The sequence below is a fragment of the Myotis nattereri genome (assembly GCF_964212035.1).
Source record: "Myotis nattereri genome assembly, chromosome: 21".
NCBI classification, from domain to species: Eukaryota; Metazoa; Chordata; class Mammalia; order Chiroptera; family Vespertilionidae; genus Myotis; species Myotis nattereri.
This window is the reverse complement of record NC_138097.1, coordinates 10,696,212-10,720,169: the sequence shown is the minus strand read 5'-3', so window position 1 is coordinate 10,720,169 and position 23,958 is coordinate 10,696,212. Positions and strand designations below refer to the sequence as shown.

At 48.5% G+C, this 23,958-nt stretch overlaps 3 protein-coding genes across 4 annotated transcripts in view; all 3 read right to left on the bottom strand.

Moving 5' to 3' along the window:
- LOC308535743 (AP-3 complex subunit sigma-2) overlaps positions 1–12,348 on the bottom strand; it is a 39,362-nt gene extending 27,014 nt beyond the window's left edge. The window contains exons 1-3 of one of the 2 annotated variants that reach the window (XM_081114746.1): positions 12,102–12,348; positions 6,555–6,642; positions 5,810–5,921 (exon numbers count right to left, since the gene is read on the bottom strand). In XM_081114746.1, the coding sequence (XP_080970872.1) occupies positions 5,810–5,921; positions 6,555–6,642; positions 12,102–12,216 (315 nt within the window). In that variant the 5' untranslated portion in view covers positions 12,217–12,348. Of the gene's footprint in view, positions 1–5,809; positions 5,922–6,554; positions 6,647–12,101 lie in introns of both variants that reach the window. The other variant, XM_081114747.1, reaches the window with a different exon arrangement.
- The window catches only part of CRTC3 (CREB regulated transcription coactivator 3), a gene marked incomplete at its 5' end in the record, with an annotated part of 1,283,408 nt that overhangs the window by 562,737 nt on the left and 696,713 nt on the right, over positions 1–23,958 (bottom strand). The gene's annotated exons all lie outside the window — the stretch shown is intronic.
- Positions 14,129–23,941, bottom strand: LOC308535742 (arpin). The gene is made up of 6 exons (XM_081114745.1): positions 23,753–23,941; positions 21,406–21,481; positions 18,619–18,751; positions 16,610–16,816; positions 16,050–16,213; positions 14,129–14,806 (listed from the first exon to the last, which is right to left on the bottom strand). Exons 1-6 carry the CDS (start codon positions 23,842–23,844, stop codon positions 14,798–14,800), a joined length of 681 nt encoding a protein of 226 aa, XP_080970871.1. The 5' UTR covers positions 23,845–23,941; the 3' UTR covers positions 14,129–14,797.

The following is a 23,958-nucleotide window of genomic DNA, read 5'->3' as shown; positions in this document are numbered from 1 at the left end:
AAATCAATAAAAAAGAGCGTATATATAAAAAAAAGAGCAGTCACATGTATGTTTTTCCTTGAGCCTCAAAACACCATTCTTCAAGTTCATGATCAAGATCAAGAACCGAAGGAGTCAAAACTGAGGCAAAAGGCGTGCTGATGCATGAAGAGACTGAGATGAAAATACTGCAGGCTCAGGCAGCAAAATAATAAGATACGTATCTAAAATTCAATCCCTAAGAAACACAATTCTGAGGAACAAAATGACAAAGAACATTCGTCACGTAGAGGAAGCGAGTGACTAAATTCATCTGAAAATGGTGAGGACACACACAAATGCAAAGGAAATCATCAAGAGGCAGAAGTCACTCAAGACCTCAGTCGCGCCCTAGCCGGTGTGGCTCAGTGGACAGAGCGTCGGTCTGCGAACTAAAAGGTCCCAGGTTTGATTCCGGTCAAGGGCACATGGCCGGGTTTCGGGCTCAATCCCCAGTGGGGGACTTGCAGGAGGCAGCCGATCCATGATTCTCTCTCATCATTGATGTTTCTATCTCTCCCTCTTCCTTCCTCTCTGAAATCAATAAAGATATTTAAAAAAAAAAAGATCTCAGTCGCATAAAAGGTAGTTAAAGCCGGAAGTGGGAAGAGTCTCCATCCAGGACCAGGGGGCAGAAGAATCCTGATCCAGAAGCCAAGAAACGTGCGATCAGACCTCTTCCTGCTCAAGGTCAAGGGGTAGCAGCACGAGTGCCCCAAAAAGCAGAAGTCAAGAGAGAAAGAGGGGAATGGGGAAAGGAAGAAGATTTAGCAAAAGTTTCAGCCTGACTGCTGGGAGGTTGGGAAGGGCAGAGAAATGACAAGAACAGCGAGAAAAGGAAATGGCTGAAAAGCAAAAGCAACAAGAAGCCGAGCTACTGGAAGTTCAGTTCTCAATGTGCTGGCCAGTGGGCACCGGGACACAGTGGCTCCTTGGATAGCGATGGCGCTCACATGGCAGCTCCCGGAGCGAAGCTTCCGCAGGAAGCAGAATAACCAGGTTTAGCGATTATAACCCAGCAGCTGGGAATCACATGAAACTTGTTGAACAAGAAAAAAACAGGAAAACGCCTCGGCGAGGCAAGAAACAAGGAGACAAATCCAAGCCTGCTTACATATGGGATCCATTGAATTTTGAAAATGAAGACCAAAATGTCAAATTTAGAAAATGAATGGGTATTAACAGTGAAGATGGAGGTAGCTCAGTTGATAAGGTGACAAGACTGAACAACAGGAAGAAGTATTTGGAAATCCAGAAGCCCAGCCTGACGTGGCAAGATCACAAACCCACACAGCAAGAGGAGTGGAGTGCGGTTCGTGGCTTCTGTCCAGGGGCGGAAGCAGTTGGAAAAAGGTCACACTTTTAAAGTTTGGGGCTTTACAGACTTCTTGTTCTAATGTTAGGTCCTCTGTCACCAAACAGCTAGCATTCTAGCTTGCAAGGGTGTTGTACCTTAATCCATTAAAAAAATCTGGTTCTTGCCGAAACCGGTTTTGCTCAGTGGATAGAGCGTCGGCCTGCGGACTGAAAGGTCCCAGGTTCGATTCCGGTCAAGGGCATGTACCTGGGTTGCGGGCACATCTCCCAGTAGGAGGTGTGCAGGAGGCAGCTGATCGATGTTTCTCTCATCGATGTTTCTAACTCTCTATCTCTCTCCCTTCCTCTCTGTAAAAAACCAATAAAATATATTTAAAAAAAAAAAATCTGGTTCTTGCACATACAAAAAAGGTGGTTGTGTGGGTGGTAAGAGAGGTTAGATACCACTATGGTGGTCATCATTTTGCAATACATTCGAGTGCCAAATCAACAGGCTGCACACCTTAAACTTGCACAACATTATATGTTGATTATATCTCAGTGAAGCCAAGGAAAAAAGAAAATTTCATTTTTTATAAATATCAAATCTTCTTCGAAGTTTCCCGGGGTTCACCCTTGACCTCAGGCTTCCCCAGAAGGGGCTCTTGTAAACTATCAGGAATACTAAAGCCAGACCATGACCCAGACACTTTGCTCACCTTATCTCCTCTTGGGAGCCTTCATCTAAAAGTGGCAAATTCGCCCTGGCTGGTGCCCTCAGTGGTTAGAGCATCAGCCTGAGCACTGAAGGGTCATGGGTTCAATTCTCAGTCAAGAGGACATACCTTGGTTGCAGGTTCGACCAGGGCCTTGTGCAGGAGACAACCAATGGATGTCTCTCTCTCACATCGATGTTTCTCTGCCCTCACCCCACCCCCCTCCTCCAACTCCTCCTCCTCCCTCCTTTCCACTCTACCTAAAAATCAATGGAAAAAATATCTTTGGGTGAGGATTCACAAAATAAATAAATAAAATAAAAGTGGCAAATTACGCTTTCCTTACACAGCTAAGTTTGTGCTTAGCTTTTTATAATTTAGGGAATATACATCACCCAGTAAAACTATAACGAGAAGCAAAGGAATGGTAACTCAAAAGTCTAAGGAGGGATTAAAAAAAAAAAGTCTAGCCCGGCCAGCGTGGCTCAGTGGTTGAGCATCCACCTATGAACCAGGAGGTCACGGTTCGATTCCGGTCAGGGCACATGGCCAGGTTGTGGGCTCCATCCCCAGTAGAGGGCGTGCAGGAGGCAGCCGGTCCATGATTCTCTCTCATCATTGATGTTTCTATCTCTCCCTTCCTCTCCCTTCCTCTCTGAAATCAATAAAAAATTAAAAAAAAAAAAAGTCTAAGGAGGGAGGCAATGAATGAGGAGGATACAGGAACTTTAAGGGACTAGGTAACATACTGTTTCTAATCTGAGGGACAGTTTCATTTTATTGGCATTTTTTACACTACGGAATATAGGCATGTTTGCATACTTTATGTATCCACAGTATGTTTCACACTCAAAAATAATTTGTAGAACAATAATAATCTTTCTGGGATTCTGACAAGCATTTCAGTAATTTATAACCTGGAAGTACTGACATTTTAATGAGTTTTCTCACCCGGTAAAGAACGTTTGATTTATTTAGTTTGCTCTTTTTTCATATTTTCAGTAGTTTTAAAGATTTCTTTATATAGACCGTGCCCGTTTTTTACATTTATTCCTGGGTAGTTTATGGACCTTTTTGCTATTGTGAGTGGGCCCCTTTCAAATATTGTTTTCTAACTTATTATTCTAAAGTAAAGCTATGAATTTTTATATGTTAAACATGTATCCAGTTCCCTTACTGAACTCTAATTGGTTTCTAATTGTTTTCAATTTTCTAGGTAGATAATTTCATCTGCAAACATTACATGTTCTTTAAATATGTTCTTATTGATTTGAGAGAAGAGAGGGAGGGAGGGAGGGAGAGAAGGAGAGAGAAACATTGATCAGCTGCCTCCTGCTCGCCCCCTACTGGGGATGGAGCCTGCAGCCGGGCATGTGCACTGACCAGGGAATCGAACCTTTGACCTCTCAGTGCACCGGATGACGCCCGAGCAACTAAGCCACACCAGCCAGAGCCAAACATTACATATTCTTAAGGCTAGTAAAATCAATACCCCAATACTGCCCTTTTCCCCTCAAAACATACTTTTAGATTTCCTGGCCGTTTGTTTTTCCTGATAAATTTTCCTTTACCAAGTTCTGTAAGATCTGATGGAATTATACCTGGACTTCCCATTTAATCTGTTGATTACTACTGTCATCTTTACTTGATTCTCCCCAACAGGGGGAAGGCTTATAGCTCTCTCCCTTCTGCTCTGAAATCAATAAATCTACCAAAAAAGACATTCCTTTATGTCTTTCCTTTAAGATTTTATAATGTCATTGGAATCAATGTCAAGTATTCCATACTAAGTTAATTTCAAAACACTAAATACCTTTTGTTACTGCTGGAAGTGAAATTTCATTAATTATAAATTTTCTAGCTATTTCTGCAGAAATAATTCAATTTTGATGAATTCAATCTCATATTCTGCTATTTTGCTCTCATATAAACCATTACTTGTGATACATTTTTTTTTTTAGGTTTTCTAGGTACATAATTAGGCCATCTTACACTGATAACGTCTCCCTCTCTTCCTTTGCTATGCTACTTCATTTCTTTTTTTATCACTCATTACAAATGTTTGTCCAAAAGGAAGTAAACAGTAAGATACACCTTGTTTACCTGAGTGCCCCTGAGGTAACACTGCCCCTGGCTCTTGGTTTTAAAACTAAAATTGGCTACTTCCAGAAAAATAAACTAGGTGGGGAAGAAAGATACTTTCCACTGTATACTTCTGGTGTGCCTTTTGAATTTTGAACCACAAAAATGTATTATTTCTTCAACAATAAATAGTTTATGCTAAATAAACAAACACGCAGTAAATAATCAAATAAAAATGCTTCCTATTCCAATTTAGGAGTATTTAGGAATACGATTTGGATGATCATTTCTTTCAGCACCTACTGAGAGAAAAGGAAACTATTCGTTTCCACTAAAGTGACTTTTGGAGAACATCTAAGGATGGGGGTCTGGTTGCTAGGAGAACCAGCCATGTGATTAGAGCAGGGGTCCTCAAACTTTTTAAACAGGGGGCCAGTTCACTGTCCCTCAGACCGTTGGAGGGCCGGACTATAGTTTAAAAAAAAACTATGGACAAATTCCTATGCACACTGCACATATCTTATTTTGAAGTAAAAAAACAAAACGGGAACAAATACAATATTTATATTTGCATGTGGCCCACGGGCCGTAGTTTGAGGACCCCTGAGTTAGAGGGTTTGGACCTTTCAGTGCCTCCTCCCACCCACCCCTCCCTGGAAGGGGGGGGGACTGGAGGTTGAATCAATCCCCAACGGCCAATGATTTTCAGTTGACCTTACCTATGCCGTGAAGTCTCCATAAAACCCCAAAAGGACAGGGCTCAGAGAGCTTCTAGGCTGGTGAGCACCAGGAGATTTGGGGAGAGTGCTGTACCTGGAGAGAGCATGCAAGCTCATGCCCTTTCCCCATACCTCGCTCTACACATCTCTTCCATCAGGCTATTATGTGTTTTATCCTCATAACAAGCTGCCAATCTAGTAAGTACAATGTTTCTCTAGAGAGTTCTGTAAGCTGCGTTAGCAAGCTAATCAAGCCCACGGAGGAGGTCATGGGAATCTCTGATCTATAGCCATTCGGTCAGAAGCACAGGTGATAGACAACCTGGTCTTGCGTTTGCTGTCTATCTCCAGATATATTGTGCCAGAATTGAGTTACACTTATGGGCCACCTGGTCAGGGTCCAGAGAACTGAGTTATAAACCGGTGTCAGAATTGTACATGGAAACCAAGGGCAGCGAGATGGCTAGGTAGTAACCAATGAATCCAAAAGCTCTGAGTGTTTAAGGGTTGCTATGGAGCTTTCTCATAGCACCACCTGGTGGACATCTGGCAACTTTTACCAATTATCAGTAAAGAGACTTACAAAAGGAGCTACAGCAGCGGTTCTCAACCTGTGGGTCGCGATCCCTTTGGAGGTCGAATGACCCTTTCACAGGGGTCACCTAAGACCATCAGAAAACACATATATAATTACATAGTGTTTTTGTGATTCATCACTATGCTTTAATTATGTTCAATTGTAACAATGAAAATACATCCTGCATATCAGATATTTACATGACGATTCATAACAGTAGCAACATGACAGTGATGAAGTAGCAACGAAAATAATTTTATGATTGGGGGTCACCACAACATGAGGAACTGTATGAAAGGGTCGCGGCATTAGGAAGGTTGAGAACCACTGATCTACAGGATGGCTCCTCAAAAACCCAGAGAAACCCAAAGCACCTGCCATCATTAGCTGACTACACATACCTGGATGAGGTCCAAGATCCCAAGTTCACTCTCCGATGAATCCACACAAAATACAAAGTAGAGGGTAGCATAGTGCCGATAAATCAGTTTGTAGTCAGCACCACCAATCAAGCTGTGGAAGACAGGAAACATTTAAATCCCTGCATCTTTCCCTGGCCGGCTTGGCTCAGTGGACAGAGCATCAGCCTGCGGACTGAGGGGTCCCAGGTTCGATTCCGGCCGAGGGCACAAGCCTGGGTTGCAGGCTCATTCCCCAGTGGGAGGTGTGCAGGAGGCAGCCAGCCGATCAATGATTCTCTCTCATCATTGATGTTTCTCTCTCTCTCTCCTTCTCCCTTCCTCTCTGAAGTCAGTAAAGAAATATATAAATCCCTGCATCTTAATTAAACACATCAAAGAGAAACCCTGTCCCAGGGCAGGAGAACTGAGCCAACACACAGGGGAGGATGGGCCAAAGCACAGTGCAGCTCTACCAGGTGAATGTGACCGAGTTGGCAGTGGTGCCTATATCACTTTCCTCACCTTTTCTTCTGCCCATCCTCCCAGAAACCAAACAAAAATCCGAAATACAACCGTGCAACAGCTTCCAAACAGAATCGGGTCTCTCCCTCGGCCCATCATGCTACGGTCAGCTCCAGCTGCACTGGGGACCCACGTGACACTTGAGCACTGCCTCAGGAAGCAGTGATGATGATGGCCGCCCGAAAGTGGACACATGGGTTGAAAACGGAAGCTGATCACTTACCTTCCACCCTCCAAGAAGTTACAGATGTTGTCATCCCGTTTGAGAACTAGATGGAAGGTCTCTCGCACAATCTGCTGTTGAATTTCTTCTGGCTAAGGAATAAAAGAAATAAAGTGAATCAGCGGGGGCATCTGAAAATATATCCTACTGATGGAGGTGGACAGGGAGAGAAGTGCTTCCAAGCTGGGAATGATCTGAACATATGGTACCAGATTCCAGAAAAAAAGTGATGAGTAGAGAAAAAAATAATAAGGGAATCTCTGGAAAAATCGACAAGGCTCTGTTATAGGAATTAAGCAAGGGTATATTGCCCAGCCGGCGTGGCTCAGTGGTTGAGCGTCGAACTATGAACCAGGAGGTCACGGTTCGATTCCCATCAGAGCACATGCCTGGGTTGCAGGCTTGATCCCCAGAGTGGGGTGTGCAGGAGGCAGCCGATCAGTGATTCTCTCTCATCATTGGTGGCTGTATCTCTCTCTCCCTTCCGCTCTGAAATCAATAAAAATATTATAAAAACAAAACAAACAAATAAGAAGGGGTATATTTAACCAGCTATCTAGTCACTAACCATTGTCCTGACAGGTAAGCTGATATTTCTTTATAGTTAATAACGAAGAAAGGAGAATTGATAACTCCCCAGCAAGGTGAAATAAAAACTAGAAGGCCTGGTCCTGAAATATTCTGACTTGCCCTCGAAAACATCTATGGCAGGGTAAATAATGTCAACAGGTCTAACACCTTAAAGAGGTCAAGATGTAATTGTGTACACATTAAAAAACGAACAAAACTGAACTTGCCATCTTATGTGCTGGTGATGTAGGTATTACATGTAAGATGTGTTACCAACAGTGTTACTGAGAAAGATGGTTCTATAGAGAATAAAAATTTTGAATAATCACAGAGCTACCAATACTTTCCCCCCTCCACTTACTACATCCGAGAAAGGTCGACTGTGATGGACTGTCTTGATAATTCACATTTGATTTCTATTTATACATATAAGGTTCAAAATGGGTATGGTTTAAAAAAAAAAAAAAAAAAAGGATGGGAGTGAGAGTGAGAAACCAGTCATTACAGAAGCAATCAAAAGCTCTAGACACAGTGCTCTCAAATCTTGATAAGTGTGCAATAAATCACCTGGGAATGTTATTAAAATGCCGATTATTCTGACTTAGTAGGTCTGGGTAAGTCCTGAGACCATTTCTAACAAGTTTCTAGGTGATACCAATGCTGCTGGGACCACACTTTGAGAAGCAAAGCTTAAGCAAACCTTCAGACTGGACTTGCCCTAAGAGTCAGATGATAGATTCAAAAATGTTAATACCTTTCTTTCTGCAGCAATGTATATTTGAAATGTTTAGTTATTTGAAAGAGCCGAAACCGGTTTGGCTCAGTGGATAGAGCGTCGGCCTGCGGACTGAAAGGTCCCAGGTTCGATTCTGGTCAAGGGCATGTACCTGGGTTGCGGGCATATCCCCAGTAGGAGATGTGCAGGAGGCAGCTGAATTGATGTTTCTCTCTCATCGATGTTTCTAACTCTCTATCTCTCTCCCTTCCTCTCTGTAAAAAATCAATAAAATATATTTTTTTGAAAAAAGAAATAGAGGTAAAAACAGGGAAAATGTCACGGTGGAGAAACCATTTTTCAGAGGTCTGACTTGCCGTAGGTATACAGTGGCTCAGTATTTACTGAAGGATGAAAGAAACCGTACTAATCACTGGCCCCTGTAAATTTGAGTAAATCGACCAGGTACTTTCCTGGTTTCCATTTAAAGACGCTCACAGGGGGAAGCATCAGCACTTTTTTAAACTGAGAAAAACATCTTTCAAGCTAAAGCCTTTAATCTGACTCTAGGGTGGAGGTGGCAGCAGTTAGTGGGAAAATGGTATGAAATGACAAAGCTACCTAATTTCTAATTCAACAAAAAGGTAAACTACCAATTGTTTATAGTCCTCAATTATCTTTTTAAAAATATTTTTATTGAATTCAGAGAGGAAGGGAGAGGGAGAGAAAGATAGAAACATCACTGATGAGAATCAGTGATTGGCTGCCTCCTACACACCCCACACTGGGGATCGAGCCTGCAACTCAGGCATGTGCCCTTGACTGGAATCGAACCTGGGACCTTCCAGTCTCCAGGCCAACGCTCTATCCACTGAGCCAAACCAGCTAAGGCTAGACCTCAACTGTTTTAATAATCCCTCATATCCTTCAATACTCTTCTTTTTACAAGGTTAATTTTCACTCCTGAGCTAATATGGTTCTTATAAAAATACTATGTTCTTCAAAGATCTTCAAATGGTTAACAAGGACAGGAAAAGATGCTCAACACCATTAGACATTAGGGAAATGGAAATTAAAACCACAATGAAAATCTACTTCACACTCACTAAAACAGCTTTAATCGAAAAGATGAACAAAAGTCACTAGGGAGACAGAGAAATCGGAACGCATACTGCTGATGGGAATGCTAGAGGGTTCAGCCACTTTGAAAAAATTTGGCAGTTCCTCAAAACGTTCACCATAAAGTTACCATATGACCCAGAAATTCTACTCGTAGGTATAAAATCAAGAGAAATGAGAAACACATGTCCACATAAAAACTTGTAGTACATGGTCCTAGCTGGTTTGGCTCAGTGGATAGAGCACTGGTGTGCGGACTGGATGGTCCCAGGTTCAATTCTGGTCAAGGGCACATGCCCTGGATGCAGGCTCGATCCTCAGTAGGGGGCGTGCAGGAGGCAGCCAATCAATGGTCCTCTCTCATCATTGATGTTTCTATCTCTCTATCCCTCTCCCTTTCTCTCTGAAACCAACAAAAATAAATTTAAAAAAAAAACAAACTTGTAGATATATGCACCCCTATGTTCATAGTAGCACAACTTACAATAGTTAAGATTTGGAAACAGCCTAACTGCCCATCAGCAGATGAGTGGATTAGAAAACTGTGGTACATCTACACAATGGAATATTACGCTGCTGTAAAAAAAGAAGGAATTCTTACCATTTGCAGCAGCATGGATGGAACTAGAGAGCATTATGCTAAGCAAAATAAGCCAGTCAGAGAAAGATAAATATCACAGGATCTCACTCATTTGTGGAATATAATGAACAACATAAACTGATGAATAAAAATAGAACCAGAGTCAGAAGCATCGAACAGACTGTCTAACCTATGAGGGAAGGCGGGGGGTGAGGGGGTAAGAGATCAATCAAAGGACCTGTATGCATACATATGAGCAAAACCAATGGACACAGACAGTAGGGGGGTGAGGGCTTGTGCTTGGGGGTGGGGGTGGCGGGGGAGTGGTCAATGGGGGGAAAAAGGAGACTCATGTAATATTTTAAACAATAAAGAAAAAACAAACTTGTAGGACATGAGTGTTCATAGCACCATTATTCACAAGAGCCATAGGTGGAAACATCAACCGATGAATGGACAATCAAAACGTGACATATCCATCCATACAATAAAGTATAACTTGGGCCCTAACCGGTTTAGCGTCGGCCTGCGGACTGAAGGGTCCCAGGTTGATTCCGGTCAAGGGCATGTATCTTGGTTGCAGGCACATTCCCAGTAAGGGGTGTGCAGGAGGCAGCAGATCGATTCAAAAACCAATGAATTGTATATTTTATTTATTTTAAAAAATATATTTTCATTGATTTCAGAGAGGAAGAGAGATAGAAACATCAATGATGAAAGAGCATCATGGATCAGCTGCTTCCTGCAGCGCCCCCTACTGGGGATCGAGCCTGCAACCTGGGCACATGTCCTGAAAGGGAATTGAACAGTGACCTCCTGGTTCACAGGTCGATGCTCAACCACTGAGCCACCGTGGCCGGGCTGAACTGAACATTTTAAATAGGTGAATTGTGCGGTATGTGACATATCTCAACTTTAAAAAAACAGAGGGGAGCCCTAGCCGGTTTGGCTCAGTGGGTAGAGTGTCGGCCTGTGGACTAAAGGGTCCCAGGTTCAATTCCGGTCAAGGGCACATGCCAGGATTTCGGGCTCAACACCGTCCCTGCCTCAGTAGGGGGCGTGCAGGAGGCAGCTAATCAACGATTCTCTCTCATCATTGATGTTTCTCTCTCTCTCCCTTCCTCTCTGAAATCAATAAAAAAATAAAAGTAGAAAACAGAGGGGAAAATTCACACACACACACACAAAATGCAAATTTTTACCTCAATGTAATTACTTAATAAAATGTAATCTAGCTGAAAAATATTCTATGAAACTGTACTGGTGTGTGTTTTTTTTCTTCTTTCATTTCTACTTGGAAGAAGAGGAAATAAAGTCTGAAAGAAGTTCGTTAACTTGTCAATAGACACAAAGGTAAACAGGTGGAGTTAAGGCTTGAACGTAAATTTTCTCTTTCCCCCTCCAAGGTTTCAGGAGTCCACCAGCTGCACATGTAACATTTTGAAACCTCTTCACCGAGAAACAAAACGTTCCAAAACGTTCGGGGACAGGAGGCAAGTGGTGATGTTTGCGTTTTCCCACAGAAATGCTTTTGGAAAAGTTCCAAGTTCACATTATTATTTATTGAGCCCTCACGCGGCAGCATGTACAGTTTCTCCTTCCCCACTTTTTTTCTAAAATATATTTTACTAATTTTTTTACAGAGAGGAAGGGAGAGGGATAGAGAGTCAGAAACATCGATGAGAGAGAAACATCGATCAGCTGCCTCCTGCACACCCCCCACTGGGGATGTGCCCGCAACCCACGTACATGCCCTTGACTGGAATCGAACCTGGGACCCTTCAGTCCGCAGGCCGACACTCTATCCACTGAGCCAAACCAGCTAGGGCTCCTTCCCCACTTAAAAAAAAAAAAATTATATATATATATATATATATATATATATATATAATATATATATATATATTTGCATCGATTCCAAAGAGGAAGGGAGAGGGCGAGAAAAACATCAATGATGAGAGAGAATCATGGATCAGCTGCCTCCTGCACGCCCCCTACTGGGGATCGAACCTGCAACCCGGGCAGGTGCCCTGACCAGGAATCCAACCGTGACCTCCTGGTTCATAGGTCCACGCCCAACCACTGAGCCGCACCGTCAAGGCACAGTCCCCACTTTTGAAATGACTTTTTCCGAGTCCCTGAGCAGTCCCAGGCAACTCGGAAATGAAATTATCCCAAGAAAGCACCTTCCCTGACTCTTCGGTGAAAGCAAAAACTTTTTAAGAGTCTGCATATGTCTTCCCCCTCGGGAAACCGAGTTTAAACAAGATCAAAGTGACTTAAATCTTTCAGGGTCTCCACGAGGCACCCCGGTCACTTACAGAGAGAGAACCCTGAGACCAAGAAGAAATGTCACAAAATGGCACAGAAACGCCGGGGTCCAGAAAGGGGTCGGGGAGGGCGGGAGCGGCGGGTCGGGAGACAGAAGACCCGACACGGGCCCGGGGGCCCGAGGCGGGCAGCGGGCGGGGGGTGGGGCCCGCGGGCGCCGTGGGGACCTCAGGGTCGGGAGGAAGGGGACGCGGTGCCCGGGAGGGACGTGAGGACGCTGGGCCGCACTCACGAAACGCTGGTAGAAGCGGACCAGCCGCGGCTTCCCGTGGTTGTTGAAAACCAGAATCGCCTGAATCATCTCTGCCGGCCACGCTCCTCTCCGCCCGGCTGTTTCCAGAAAACATCCACTTCCGCCACAACACGGGAACTTCCGGTGGGTGCGCCGTGGAAAGTTCCCCGGCGGAAACGTTGCCCGGCGCCCAGGGGCCGGACCGCGAAGAGTCCGGCTTCCCGGTCGCGGAGAAGGATCCAGGGCCCGCGGCGAGCCCGCGGTGGGTGGGGCTGGTGGGGACCACGAGACCCCGAGCTGGGGAGGGTCGTCTCCACGGTCAACCTGGCCGGGACGCGGGCCCGGATCGGTGTCCTTGGCCCAGGCCGCCCGCCTGCCCCACCGAGCTCGTGGGAAAAGCAGGTTCCCACGCAGGAACGCCTGCGCGAAGCGACGGGGGCCTCCCTTTCTCACCGTCCGCACCCCGGCATGATGTCCTGCTTTTCCCGCTGTGAGATGCAGGCTCATTTAGCCATTCCCCCCAGTTGGGGCACATTAAGGTCTTTTTTTTTTTTTCCTTTTTCTTTTCCGGCATTCCATCCATGGTAGATAGTGAATGGTGGAATCAAGAGCTCTCTAATGCAATCCCATTTAAAAGGTACTGGCAACCCCATATTGGTAAAATTTGTTGGGTTTTTTTCGTTTAATGACAGTCGGGGTGAGGTGGAGCACGTTCTTCTGTTACAGATCGAGGTGCAAACGGGATCATTTACCCAAATGACTGGAAATGTTTCAAACACCTTTAAAATGTATTAGACCCACGCCCAGCCCTCACATGCCCGGGTTGCAGGCTGGCTCCCCAGTGTGGGGCGTGCAGGAGGCAGCTGATCAATAAAAATTTTTTTCTAAAAGAAATATGTATTACTCTTGTAGCCAAGGTTTTTTAATTCAAAAAAATCCAAAGGCAGTAAATACGCACTGAAACTTGACAAAATGTTTTCAGTGTTGAGAATGAGGGGACCTAGCTCTACCAACTATCAAAACCTACTGTGGCCGTAGCCGGTTTGGCTCAGTGAATAGAGCGTCGGCCTGCGGACTCAAGGGTCCCAGGTTCGATTCCGGTCAAGGGCATGTACCTTGGTTGCGGGCACATCCCCAGTAGGGGGTGTGCAGGAGGCAGCTGATCCATGTTTCTCTCTCATCGATGTTTCTGACTCTCTATCCCTCTTCCTTCCTCTCTGTAAAAAATCAATAAAATACATTAAAAAAAAACACAACAACCTACTGTGATAGTCATATTGTCCTTATAGTAGACCTACTGAAATATAATGACTAATTGAAACTATATATATAAAAGGCTAATATGCAAAGTTTCCCCTCAGGAGTTCGACCAGGAGAATGGGAGTTTGATTGCTTGCTATGACGTGCACTGACCACCAGGGCGCAGCACAGAACGAAGGCCCCGGCTGGCAGCCGGAAGGCCCCTCATGGCCCTGATCACCAGCCAGGCCTAGGGACCCTATCCGTGCATGAATTTCATGCACTGGGCCTCTAGGATAAAATAATTTCCTATGTGATGTGGGAGACATGATAACCTGACAGTGGGGGAAAATTTAATAAATATGTTGGGATAACGGTTAGCAATTTGAAATTAAGCAATTTAGTGATCTCACTTCATATCCTTCTACAAATTAAAGGTAAAGTGGATTAGAGACTTATTTTTTTTTAAATATATTTTATTGATTTTCCACAGAGAGGAAGGGAGAGAGACAGAGAGTCAGAAACATCGATGAGAGAGAAACATCGACCAGCCGCCTCCTGCACATCCCCCACCAGGGATGTGCCCGCAACCCAGGTACATGCCCCCGACCGGAATCGAACTTGGGACCCCTCAGTCCGCAGGCCGACGCTCTATCCACTGAGCCAAACCGGCCTCGGCAAGAGACTTAAATATAAAACTAGATAATAACCAAAATGGACGAAAATGAAGTTGAGTAACATCTGAAAAGAGAATATGTTAGAAGCAATAAAAATCACAAGCCAACAGCTCTATATAAAGACTTTATATTTGTAAAACCAATTTTTAAACATGGGGAAAAAATAAAAATGAACAAATAAAAATGGAAAAGTTGTTAAAATATGGCAAATGCTTATATTTTAAAATAGAAATAACCTGATAAACCAAAATAACCTTGGTAAACCAAAAAGGAATAGAGAACTGGCAGCTTCGGGGAGGGAAAAGGGCGCAGGGGACAGGAGGGACTGAGCAGGAGAGCAGAGATGGCAGCCCAGAGCACCAGGGCAGGCAGGCGAGGGAGGAAAGCAGAAAAGACCAGGGCAGAGGAAGGAGGCTGCCAGCTCTCGCTCTGAGCCGCTTTGCATATACAAGAGGGATGTCCCCCGATTCTGCACCAAGACCAAGCCCAGTTCCCCTGCCTGAGCCGGGGCACTCGCTCACCGCCGGCCTCCAGAGACACCGCTGCCATCAGGGCGTGGTTGTCATGACACTAGGAGGCCCCACTCCCACTCAGGGAGGGCCCTCGGTGAGCCAGGGCAGGGGGCCCTGCTGCTAAGGGTGTGGTTGTGGATTTGGTCTTAGCACGGCCTGTGCAAGGCGAGTAAGGCTGCGGGGCTCTTCCTTGAACTCCAGAATGGAAGTCGATGGAAGACATTCTCAGCGTGGGTGAGCCCCGGGGACCCCGCTTCTCCCAGGAACCTCAGTCGTCCTGGGGATAAAGCAAAGAGACGTGAACTGAGCACATTTTATAAAAGTCTTTTTTTAAAAAATATATTTTATTGATTTTTTACAGAGAGGAAGGGAGAGGGATAGAGAGTTAGAAACATGGATGCGAGAGAAACATCGATCCGCTGCCTCCTGCACACTCCCTACTGGGGATGTGCCCTCAACCAAGGTACATGGCCTTGACCGGAATAGAACCCGGGACCCTTCAGTCCACAGGCCGATGCTCTATCCACTGAGCCAAACTGGCTAGGGCTGTCCCTTGCTTTTATAAATCTCTGGGGATTTCTTGTAGATTGGCACAGTTCAGATCCACCAAAAAGAAAGGTCCCGGGCCCTGGCCGGTTTGGTTCAGTGGATAGAGCGTCGGCCTGCGGACTGAAGGGTTCTGGGTTCGATTCCGATCAAGGGCACATACCTCGGTTGCAGGCTCCTCCCTGGCCCGGGCCCTGGTCAGGGAGTGTGCAGGAGGCAACCAATCGATGTGTTCCTCTGACATCAACATTTCTGTCTGTCTTTTTCCCGCTCTTCCACTCTCTCTAAAAATCAATGGAAAAAAGGAGCCCTAACTGGTTTGGCTCAGTGGATAGAGCATCAGCCTGCGGACTGAAAGGTCCCAGGTTCGATTCTGGTCAAGGGCATGTACCTGGGTTGCGGGCACATCCCCAGTAGGAGGTGTGCAGGAGGCAGCTGATCGATGCTTCTCTCTCATCGATGTTTCTAACTCTCTATCCCTCTCCCTTCCTCTCTGTAAAAAATCAATAAAATATATTGGGGAAAAAAAAGGAAGGTCCAGAATGTCCTCATTCACACCTTGAAGGAATTTTCCCAATGCTAACACACCCTCAGGAAGGCCACGGAATTCCAACAGGCCGGAGGGTCAAGTTTACACGCTGTCTCCTTGTCCTACGCACAACCACCGCTGGTACGAACAAAACTCCTGCCAAGCCCGGCCTGTGTGGCTCAGCGGTTGAGCGTTGACCCAGGAACCAAGAGGTCACAGTTCCATTCCCGGTCAAGGGCACATGCCCGGGTTGTGGGCTCGATCCCCAATAGGGGGCATGCAGGAGGCAGCCGATCCATGATTCTCTCTTCTCACTGATGTTTTTATCTCTCTCTCCCGCTCCCTTCCTCTCTAAAAAGCAATAAAAACATATTAAAAACACACAACTCCTGCCAAGAGGTAAACCACTCCCATGCCAGGTCCATAGTCGTTGCCCTTGACCTACCCACTCCGCATCCTCTGCCCCATCCCCCTGCTCTCGGGTCTCCGCCGTGGTCCCCTCGGAAGACTTTCGGGCCATGATGTTGTCGGTCCACGATGCCCCCGTCTTTGCATCACCAGCGAAATTACACTTGGTCACTGTTCCAGCCTCAAGTTTGGCTAATGAATCTGAGAGAAGGAAAGAAGGTGAGTGGCCTCTCTTCCTGTGGCGGAAACACGGCGGGTGGGGGTGGGGCCGCTGGTCCAATCTACTGGGGTCCCTGAGGCTGGGGGTAACCCATTGTTCTCTGCAGGCCTGGGTGTGGACCTCGGGGAGACCCTGGATGCGACCCCCAAAGCCCTAGATAGGAGAGGGCACCACCCACAGGTACCCTGGGATTGGACAGCACCCCACGATCCAGGGTGTCCAGACTACAGGGATATAGGGATATAGGGACTTAGGGATATATCTCAAGAGGTGGTGTCCCCGCAGAGGCCAGACCTGGCTGCTCCTGGGTTGTGGGGGGTGGGGGCACCCCCAGGCCAATGGGAACACGAGGCCGCAGCGAGGGCTGCACCGCTCACCCAGGAAGGGGCCGTTGCCTCGGGTTTTCAGCCGAACCCCGGCCCCCAGCTCCAGCTCCAGGGCCTCCATCTCCGACTCGGGCATCCAGAAGGCCACGGTCTGCTCGGGCGTGAGGCTCTCCGTCAGGGCGAGCAGCGCCGGCTTATTCACCAGCTCCTTCAGTGCCTCGGGCGTGAGTCTGTCCGTGTCCCCCTTGGCGTCCACCTCTGCAGGCACACAGCACAAGAGGATTGTTCCCGCTGTAGGACCAGCACGGAGGACCCTGGCCGGTTTGGCTCAATGGATAGAGCGTCGGCCTGCAGACCCAAGGGTCCCTGGTTCGATTCCGGTCAAGGGCACGTACCTCAATTGCAGGCTCCTCCCCGGCCCTAAGCAGGAGGCAACCAATCAATGTGTTTCTCTCTGTCTTTCCCTCTCTCTTCTATCTCCCTAAAAATCAATGGAAAAATATTCTCGAATGAAGTTAAGGCTCACAGCCAACTGAGGGCAGGAGTGAGCCCATCCTTCCAGGACTCATCAAGGAGCTCACGGCAGAGGTGGTCAGGCATGGGCTCCGGACCTGGATCATGGTAGATGCTTATTAAATGTGCAGACAAGCCGAAACCGGTTTGGCTCAGTGGATAGAGCGTCAGCCTGCGGACTGAGGGGTCCCAGGTTCGATTCCGGTCAAGGGCATGTACCTGGGTTGCGGGCACATCCCCAGTGGGAGATGTGCAGGAGGCAGCTGCACATCGATGTTTCTCTCCCATCAATGTTTCTAACTCTCTATCTCTCTCCCTTCCTCTCTGTAAAAAATCAATAAAATATATTTTAAAAAATAAATAAATGTGCAGACAATTGCCCGGCTGGTGTGGCTCAGTGCTTGAGCATCAACCCATTCACCAGGAGGTCACGGTTCGATTCCCAGTCGGGGCACATGCCCCGGTTGCAGGCTTGATGCCCAGTAGGGGGCGTGCAGGAGGCAGCTGATCAATGGTTCTCTCTCATCATTGATGTTTCTCTCTCTCCTTCTACCTTCCTCTCTCTGAAATCAGTAGAAAATAAATGAATAAATAAATAATGTTCAGCCCTAGCTGGTTTGGCCCAGTGGACAGAGTGTCAGCCTGCAGACTGAAGGATCCCACGTTCGATTCCAGTCAAGGGCACCTACAGGTTGCGGGCCTGATTCCTGGCCCTGGTCGGGGCACATGCGGGAGGCAACCAATCGATGTGTCTCTCTCACATCGATGTTTCTCTTTGTCTCTCCCCTTTCTTTCCCCTCTCTAAAAATCAACGGGAAAAATATCCTCGGGTGAGGATTAACAACAACAACAACGATCAGAGAATGCAGAGAATGAATGAGCCGTGGAAAGCATGAGTGAATGCAATGACAGGGGGATGGATGGATGTGGCACAACCTCAAAACCTTCCCACATGGGGGTCCTGCTACTGCCAAAACCAGGGTGAGATATGACATCCCGAAGGGCCCAAGACCCAAATGAGAATTTTGGCAGGAAAGTGGAGGCCCTCAGAGCCCGAGCCTGGGCTCTGCACCAAGGCAGTGAGAGCCAGAGCCAGGTTCATGGACGATCCTGCCAGACTGAGGGGGGACGGGGGGAGGGGGGGCACTGGGATCATCTGAGTGAACGGGGTACGGGAAGGAGTCCAGCCAGGGGCCCTCAGGCCAGACGTTAAAGCCAATCACGGTGCCCGGCTGGCTTGGCTCAGTACTTGACTCGACCTACGAACCAGGAGGTCCAGGTTCGATTCCCGTCAGCGCACATGCCCAGATTTCGGGCTCGATTCCCCCATTGGGGTGGGGTGGGGGGAGGGCGTGCAGGAGGCAGTCGATCCATGATTCTCTCTCATCATTGATGTTTCTATCTCTCTCTCCCTCTCCCTTCCTCTTTGAAATCAATAAAAATATATTTAGAAATAAATAACAAATAAATAAAGTCAATCATGCTGAAAAGACCCTTTCTCGGGCCACAGGGCGGGAGAGAGGAGGGCAGGGGGCAGAGGTACCTACTGTAGGAGGACATGAGGAAGCCCGTGTTCACCTTCCTGGTGTCGCTGAAGTTGGGCTCGATTTCATTTCCCTTGGGGTCGAACCTCCGGCGATGGATGCGACTGGGCCGGACATACAGCACGTAGTAGCGCTCCTGGGGGCAGGCAGAGAGTTAGGGGGCTGCTCCACTCCCCCCCTCACCCCCAATACACACACATGCCCCGCAGGGCTCCACGCAGCCCGCCCCAAACTCGCTCTCTACCCTGGAACCCCACCCTCAGCTCCAAAAATATTCAAGCTCCGCAGATCCCTACTCCAATATCAATCCATTCACCCATCCATACGTACACCGTTCATTCATTCAAGTTTTGTTTTGATATATTTTTATTGATTTCAGAGAGAGGGAGAGGGAGAGAGAGCGATAGAAATACCAATGATGGCCCTAGCCGGTTTGGATCAGTGGGGTAGAGCGTCGGCCTGCAGACCAAAGAGTCCTGGGTTCGATTCCGGTCAAGGGCACGGACCTCAGTTGCAGGCTCCGCCCTGGCCCGGGCCCTGGTTAGGACTCGTGCAGGAAGCAACCAATTGATGTGTTTGTGTCACATCTATATTTCTGTCTTTCCCTCTCTATTCCACTCTAAAAATCAATGGAAAAATATCTTTAAGTGAAGATTAAAATTAAATGAATAAATAAATCTCGTTAAGAAATATACCGCCGAGGCCGGTTTGGCTCAGTGGATAGAGCGTCGGTCTGTGGACTGAGAGGTCCTGGGTTCGATTCCGGTCAAGGGCGTGTGCCTTGGTTGCGGGCACATCCCCAGTGGGAGGTGTGCGGGAGGCAGCTGATCGGTGTTTCTCTCTCATCAATGTTTCTGACTCTCTATCTCTCTTCCTCTCTGTAAAAAGTTAATAAAGTATATTTAAAAAAAAAAAAAATACCGCCCTGACTGGTTTGGCTCAGTGGATAGAGCGTCAGCCTGCGGACTGAAGGGTCCTGGGTTCGATTCCGGTCAAGGGCATGTACCTTGGTTGAGGGCACAGCCCCAGTGGGGGGTGTGCAGGAGGCAGCTGATCAATGCTTCTCTCTCATCGATGTTTCTAACTCTCTATCCCTCTCCCTTCCTCTGTTTAAAAAATCAATAAAATATATTTTTAAAAAAAAGAAATATAGCAATGATAAGAGAGAATCATTGATCAGCTGCCTCCTGCACACCCCCTAGTGAGTGGAGCCTGCAACCTGGGCATGTGCCCTGACCGGGAATCGAACCGTGACCTCCTGGTTCATACGTGGATGCTCAACCACTGAGCCACACGGGATGGGCCATTTGCGTGTTTCATAGAGTATCACCACACACGATGAACCAGGCTAGACGTCCATGAGAGGGTGGGTCCATGGCCTGACCCCAAGGTCCCCTAACAGCCAAGATAAAAAGTACACACAGACAGCCCCAACCCGAGCGCCAAGGGCCCCAAATACCACGCAGCAGGCGTGGCACAGCCAAGACGCCCCGGAAAGGCGCTGACAGGGAGATCTGACTGAGGGCAGCCGCTGTGCCTCCTCCAACAGATCCGGCGCCTGGGGCGCATCCGAGCCTCAGCTTCCCCTGTCGCACGGGGACAACCTGACGTCTGCTCTCGGGAATGTCGCACGGGGTCGGTGAGGTAACGCAGGAGCAAGCACAGCAGAAAGCATGAACAGTCTGTAGTGCCGGCTGCGCTGTTCTAATCAAAGCAGGCGGCAAAATGCTCCCGGCGACGAGGAAGAGGGAACCGCCTCCGGGGAGAAACAGGGAAGGAAAGCGAGGCCTCGAAGGTGGAGCAACCAGCAAGGCCCCCGGCACTAAGTCTGTCCCATCAGCCCGGCCGGCGTGGCTCAGTGGTTGAGCATCGACCTATGAACCAGGAGGTCACGGTTCGATTCCCGGTCAGGGCACCTGCCAGGGTTGCAGGCTCAATCCCCAGTGGGGGGCCTGCGGGAGGCAGCCGATCGATGATTCTCTCTCATCACTGATGTTTCTATCTCCCTCTCCCTTTCTCTCTGAAATCAATAAAAATATATTTTTAAAATCCTATGTAATAAAAGCCTAATATGCAAAGTGTCCGATTGTTCAACCGTTGGGCCGGTCGCTATTATGCACACTGACCACCAGGGGGCAGATGCTCTGACTGGTAGGTTAGCTTGCTGCTGGGGTCCAGCCGATCGGGGACTGGGCAAGATGGGCCGGACACGCCCTGGAGCCCTCCCTCCCTGCCTGGCCAACCTCCCGCGGTCCCTCGCTGGCCCCAATAGTGCACTGGTGGGGTCCCTCGGCCTGGCCTGCGCCCTCTCGCAATCCAGGACCCCTCGGGGGATGTCAGAGAGCCAGTTTCGGCCCGATCCCCGCAGGCCAGGCCAAGGGACCCCACCTGGTGCACCAGGCCTCTAGTAAATAAATAAAATAAATCTCTTCCATCAGAAGGCCACGGGACCTCTTCCAAGGGCTTTACAGGCCACTCCACACCCACGGCCCCATTCCCGAACCATTCACCTCACCTCGCCTCACCCCTTCCTGCGCTCAACCCTCCCAATCTCCGCCCCAAACACACCACTTGGGTTCAGGGCCTGGTCTGTCTTCTCAGAAAGAACCCAGACCCTCCCATCTGTCCATAGCCTAGCGCGCCGTAACAGATCCCTTTCCACCCGATCCATCTCCCACCTGAGTCCCTCAGGGAGGAAAGAGCTGGACCCAAGACTCGGGGAGGTGCCTTGGTGGGTGAGGACCGTGGGGCCTCTATGTCTGTTCCTGCCGGTGCTCCCAGCATCCTCACCTTCCTGCCATGGGCGTCCGAGATGCTGTGCCGAGACACATCGACCAGTTCTCCCTCCAGCAGGACACCACTTCCCCTGGGATGAAAGGAGAAGGAGGGATCAGCTGGTTCTGCCAGGCGCCAGGAAAGAGCCCCAAGTTCCAGGCCCAGGTCAGAGTCTGCACCGGGACTGAGGCAATGCCCATGCGTATGAGCAGCCCCCTTCTCCGTGCGTCCCGCGTGGGGCCTCCATTCCTTTGAGGGTCCCAAAGGCTGGGGTGCTCGCTGCTCAGGGGGTAGGAGGGAACCTTGTCAGGCTGCAAGACCAAACTACGGCCCCTCCTGCAGGGAGGACTGTAACCAGAGACTCAGTCTTCCTATCTACAAAATGGGAGAGTAACAGTCATCTCACTCTGCTTCTATGATGATGACATAAGATCATGTATGTTGCCGAAACCGGTTTGGCTCAGTGGATAGAGCGTCGGCCTGCGGACTGAAAGGTCCCAGGTTCGATTCTGGTCAAGGGCATGTACCTGGGTTGCGGGCACATCCCCAGTAGGAGATGTGCAGGAGGCAGCTGATCGATGTTTCTCTCCCATCGATGTTTCTAACTCTCTATCCCTCTCCCTTCCTCTCTGTAAAAAATCAATAAAATATATTAAAAAAAAAAAAAGATCATGTATGTGAAGTGTTTGGTAAACTAATCAGTGTTTAATAAATATAAAGGATTTTACTTTTTTATTTAACCAAATTAGGAGCGGTGTCTAAGTTGCTATCAAGTATCTTTCCAGCCTTGGCTAGGTAGTTCGGTTGGTTACCCGTGGTTGGCAAACTGCGGCTCGCGAGCCACATGCGGCTCTTTGGCCCCTTGAGTGTGGCTCTTCCTAAGCCTTAGGAGTACCCTAATTAAGTTAATAACAATGTACCTAGCTGCATAGTTTAAGTTTAAAAAATGTGGCTCTCAAAAGAAATTTCAATCGTTGTACTGTTGATATTTGGCTCTGTTGACTAATGAGTTTGCCGACCACTGCTGGACCAAGGTTGCAGGTTTGATCCCGGGTCAGGGCATATACTAGTATAAGGACCAATCACTCTAGCTGGTTTGGCTCAGTGGATAAGATCTTCGGCCTGCGGACTGAAGGGTCCCGGGTTCGATTCTGGTCAAGGGCACATGCCCGGGGTTGTGGGCTTGATCCCCAGTGGGAGGCGTGCAGGAGGCATCTGGTCAACGATTCTCTCATCTTGATGTTTCTGTCTCTCTCCCTTCCTCTCTGAAATCAATAAAAATATATTTAAAAAAAAGAATCAACCAATGAATAAATAAGTGGAACAACAAGTTGATACTATTGCTTTCTTTCTCTCTTTTTTATTTTTTTAAAATCTATTTTATTGATTTTTTACAGAGAGGAAGGGAAAGGGATAAAGAGTTAGAAACATCGAGGAGAGAGAAACATCGATCAGCTGCCTCCTGCACACTCCCTACTGGGGATGTGCCCTCAACCAAGGTACATGCCTTGACCGGAATTGAACTGGGACCCTTCAGCCCGCAGGCCGACGCTATCCACTGAGCCAAACCTGTTAGGGCTCTCTCTCTCTCTTTCTAATCAATCAATAAATTTTTTTTTTAAAATAAAAGCTTTCTCTTTTCACCAGTTTAAAGCACTTTCACATTCCTGTTCTCATGGCCACTTTGGAGGCAAAGAAGCCCCCAGTCCAGATCGCGGGGTTCCCACCGAGAGGAGCTGGACCCCACTTCCTGATTCCACTTTTCATAAAAGCAGAAGCTGTGGGTTTCTTATCCCGGAACCACAGAAATGGGAGGAGTGGGGGGTGCAAAACATGGCAGCTGGCTGTACCCAAGTGCCCCTAACACCCCCTCAACCCTCAAGGGTCCATTTGTTCTCACAACCTCGGGGTCCCTCCCGGCAGGCCTGGCCCTCCCATCCCACACCCGCCCCACCCCTCGGGCCTGACACCCACTGGGGGTCCTCCCTCTGGACTCTGGATCCGGTGCAACCCGTGCCCGGGCCAGAAGGAAGGCACGGCAAGCGGGCAAGGGGGTGCCAGGGGGTGGGGTGGAGACCAAGATCGTGAGAACCCAGCACCCACTTTTGAGCCACGTTTGGGGGTCAAAACCCAACCCTCTCCAAAGGTCTGGGGAGAGCAGGGGCGCTTTAAAGCGCTCGATCGGTGTCAGGGAGTGCGCCCCGCCTTCGGGAGCCAAGGGGGGCGCGGAAGGAGCGTTGGCACCGCCTGCCTTTCCTCCCACCGGCCCCCGCCCAGGAGACCCCACCCGATCCAGGAGCCCCAGTTCAAAGCCGGGCGGCGGGAGGCCCGGCGGAGGCGCGGGGAGGGGCGCGCGGGTTACCCCTGGTGGGCGGCCGGCTCCCAGGCGCCGGGCAGCTGTGCGCTCCGCACCGCCTTGTTCCGGAGCGCGCTGTCCTGGTAGATGCGGCTCATCCTCCCCGGGCCGGGCCGGACCGGGCCGCTGTGCGGGGACCGGGACGGGACGATGAGCAGAGACTAGCGATTCCCGCTGCGGTTCCGGGAAGGCCGCGGCGCCGGGAGTTCCTG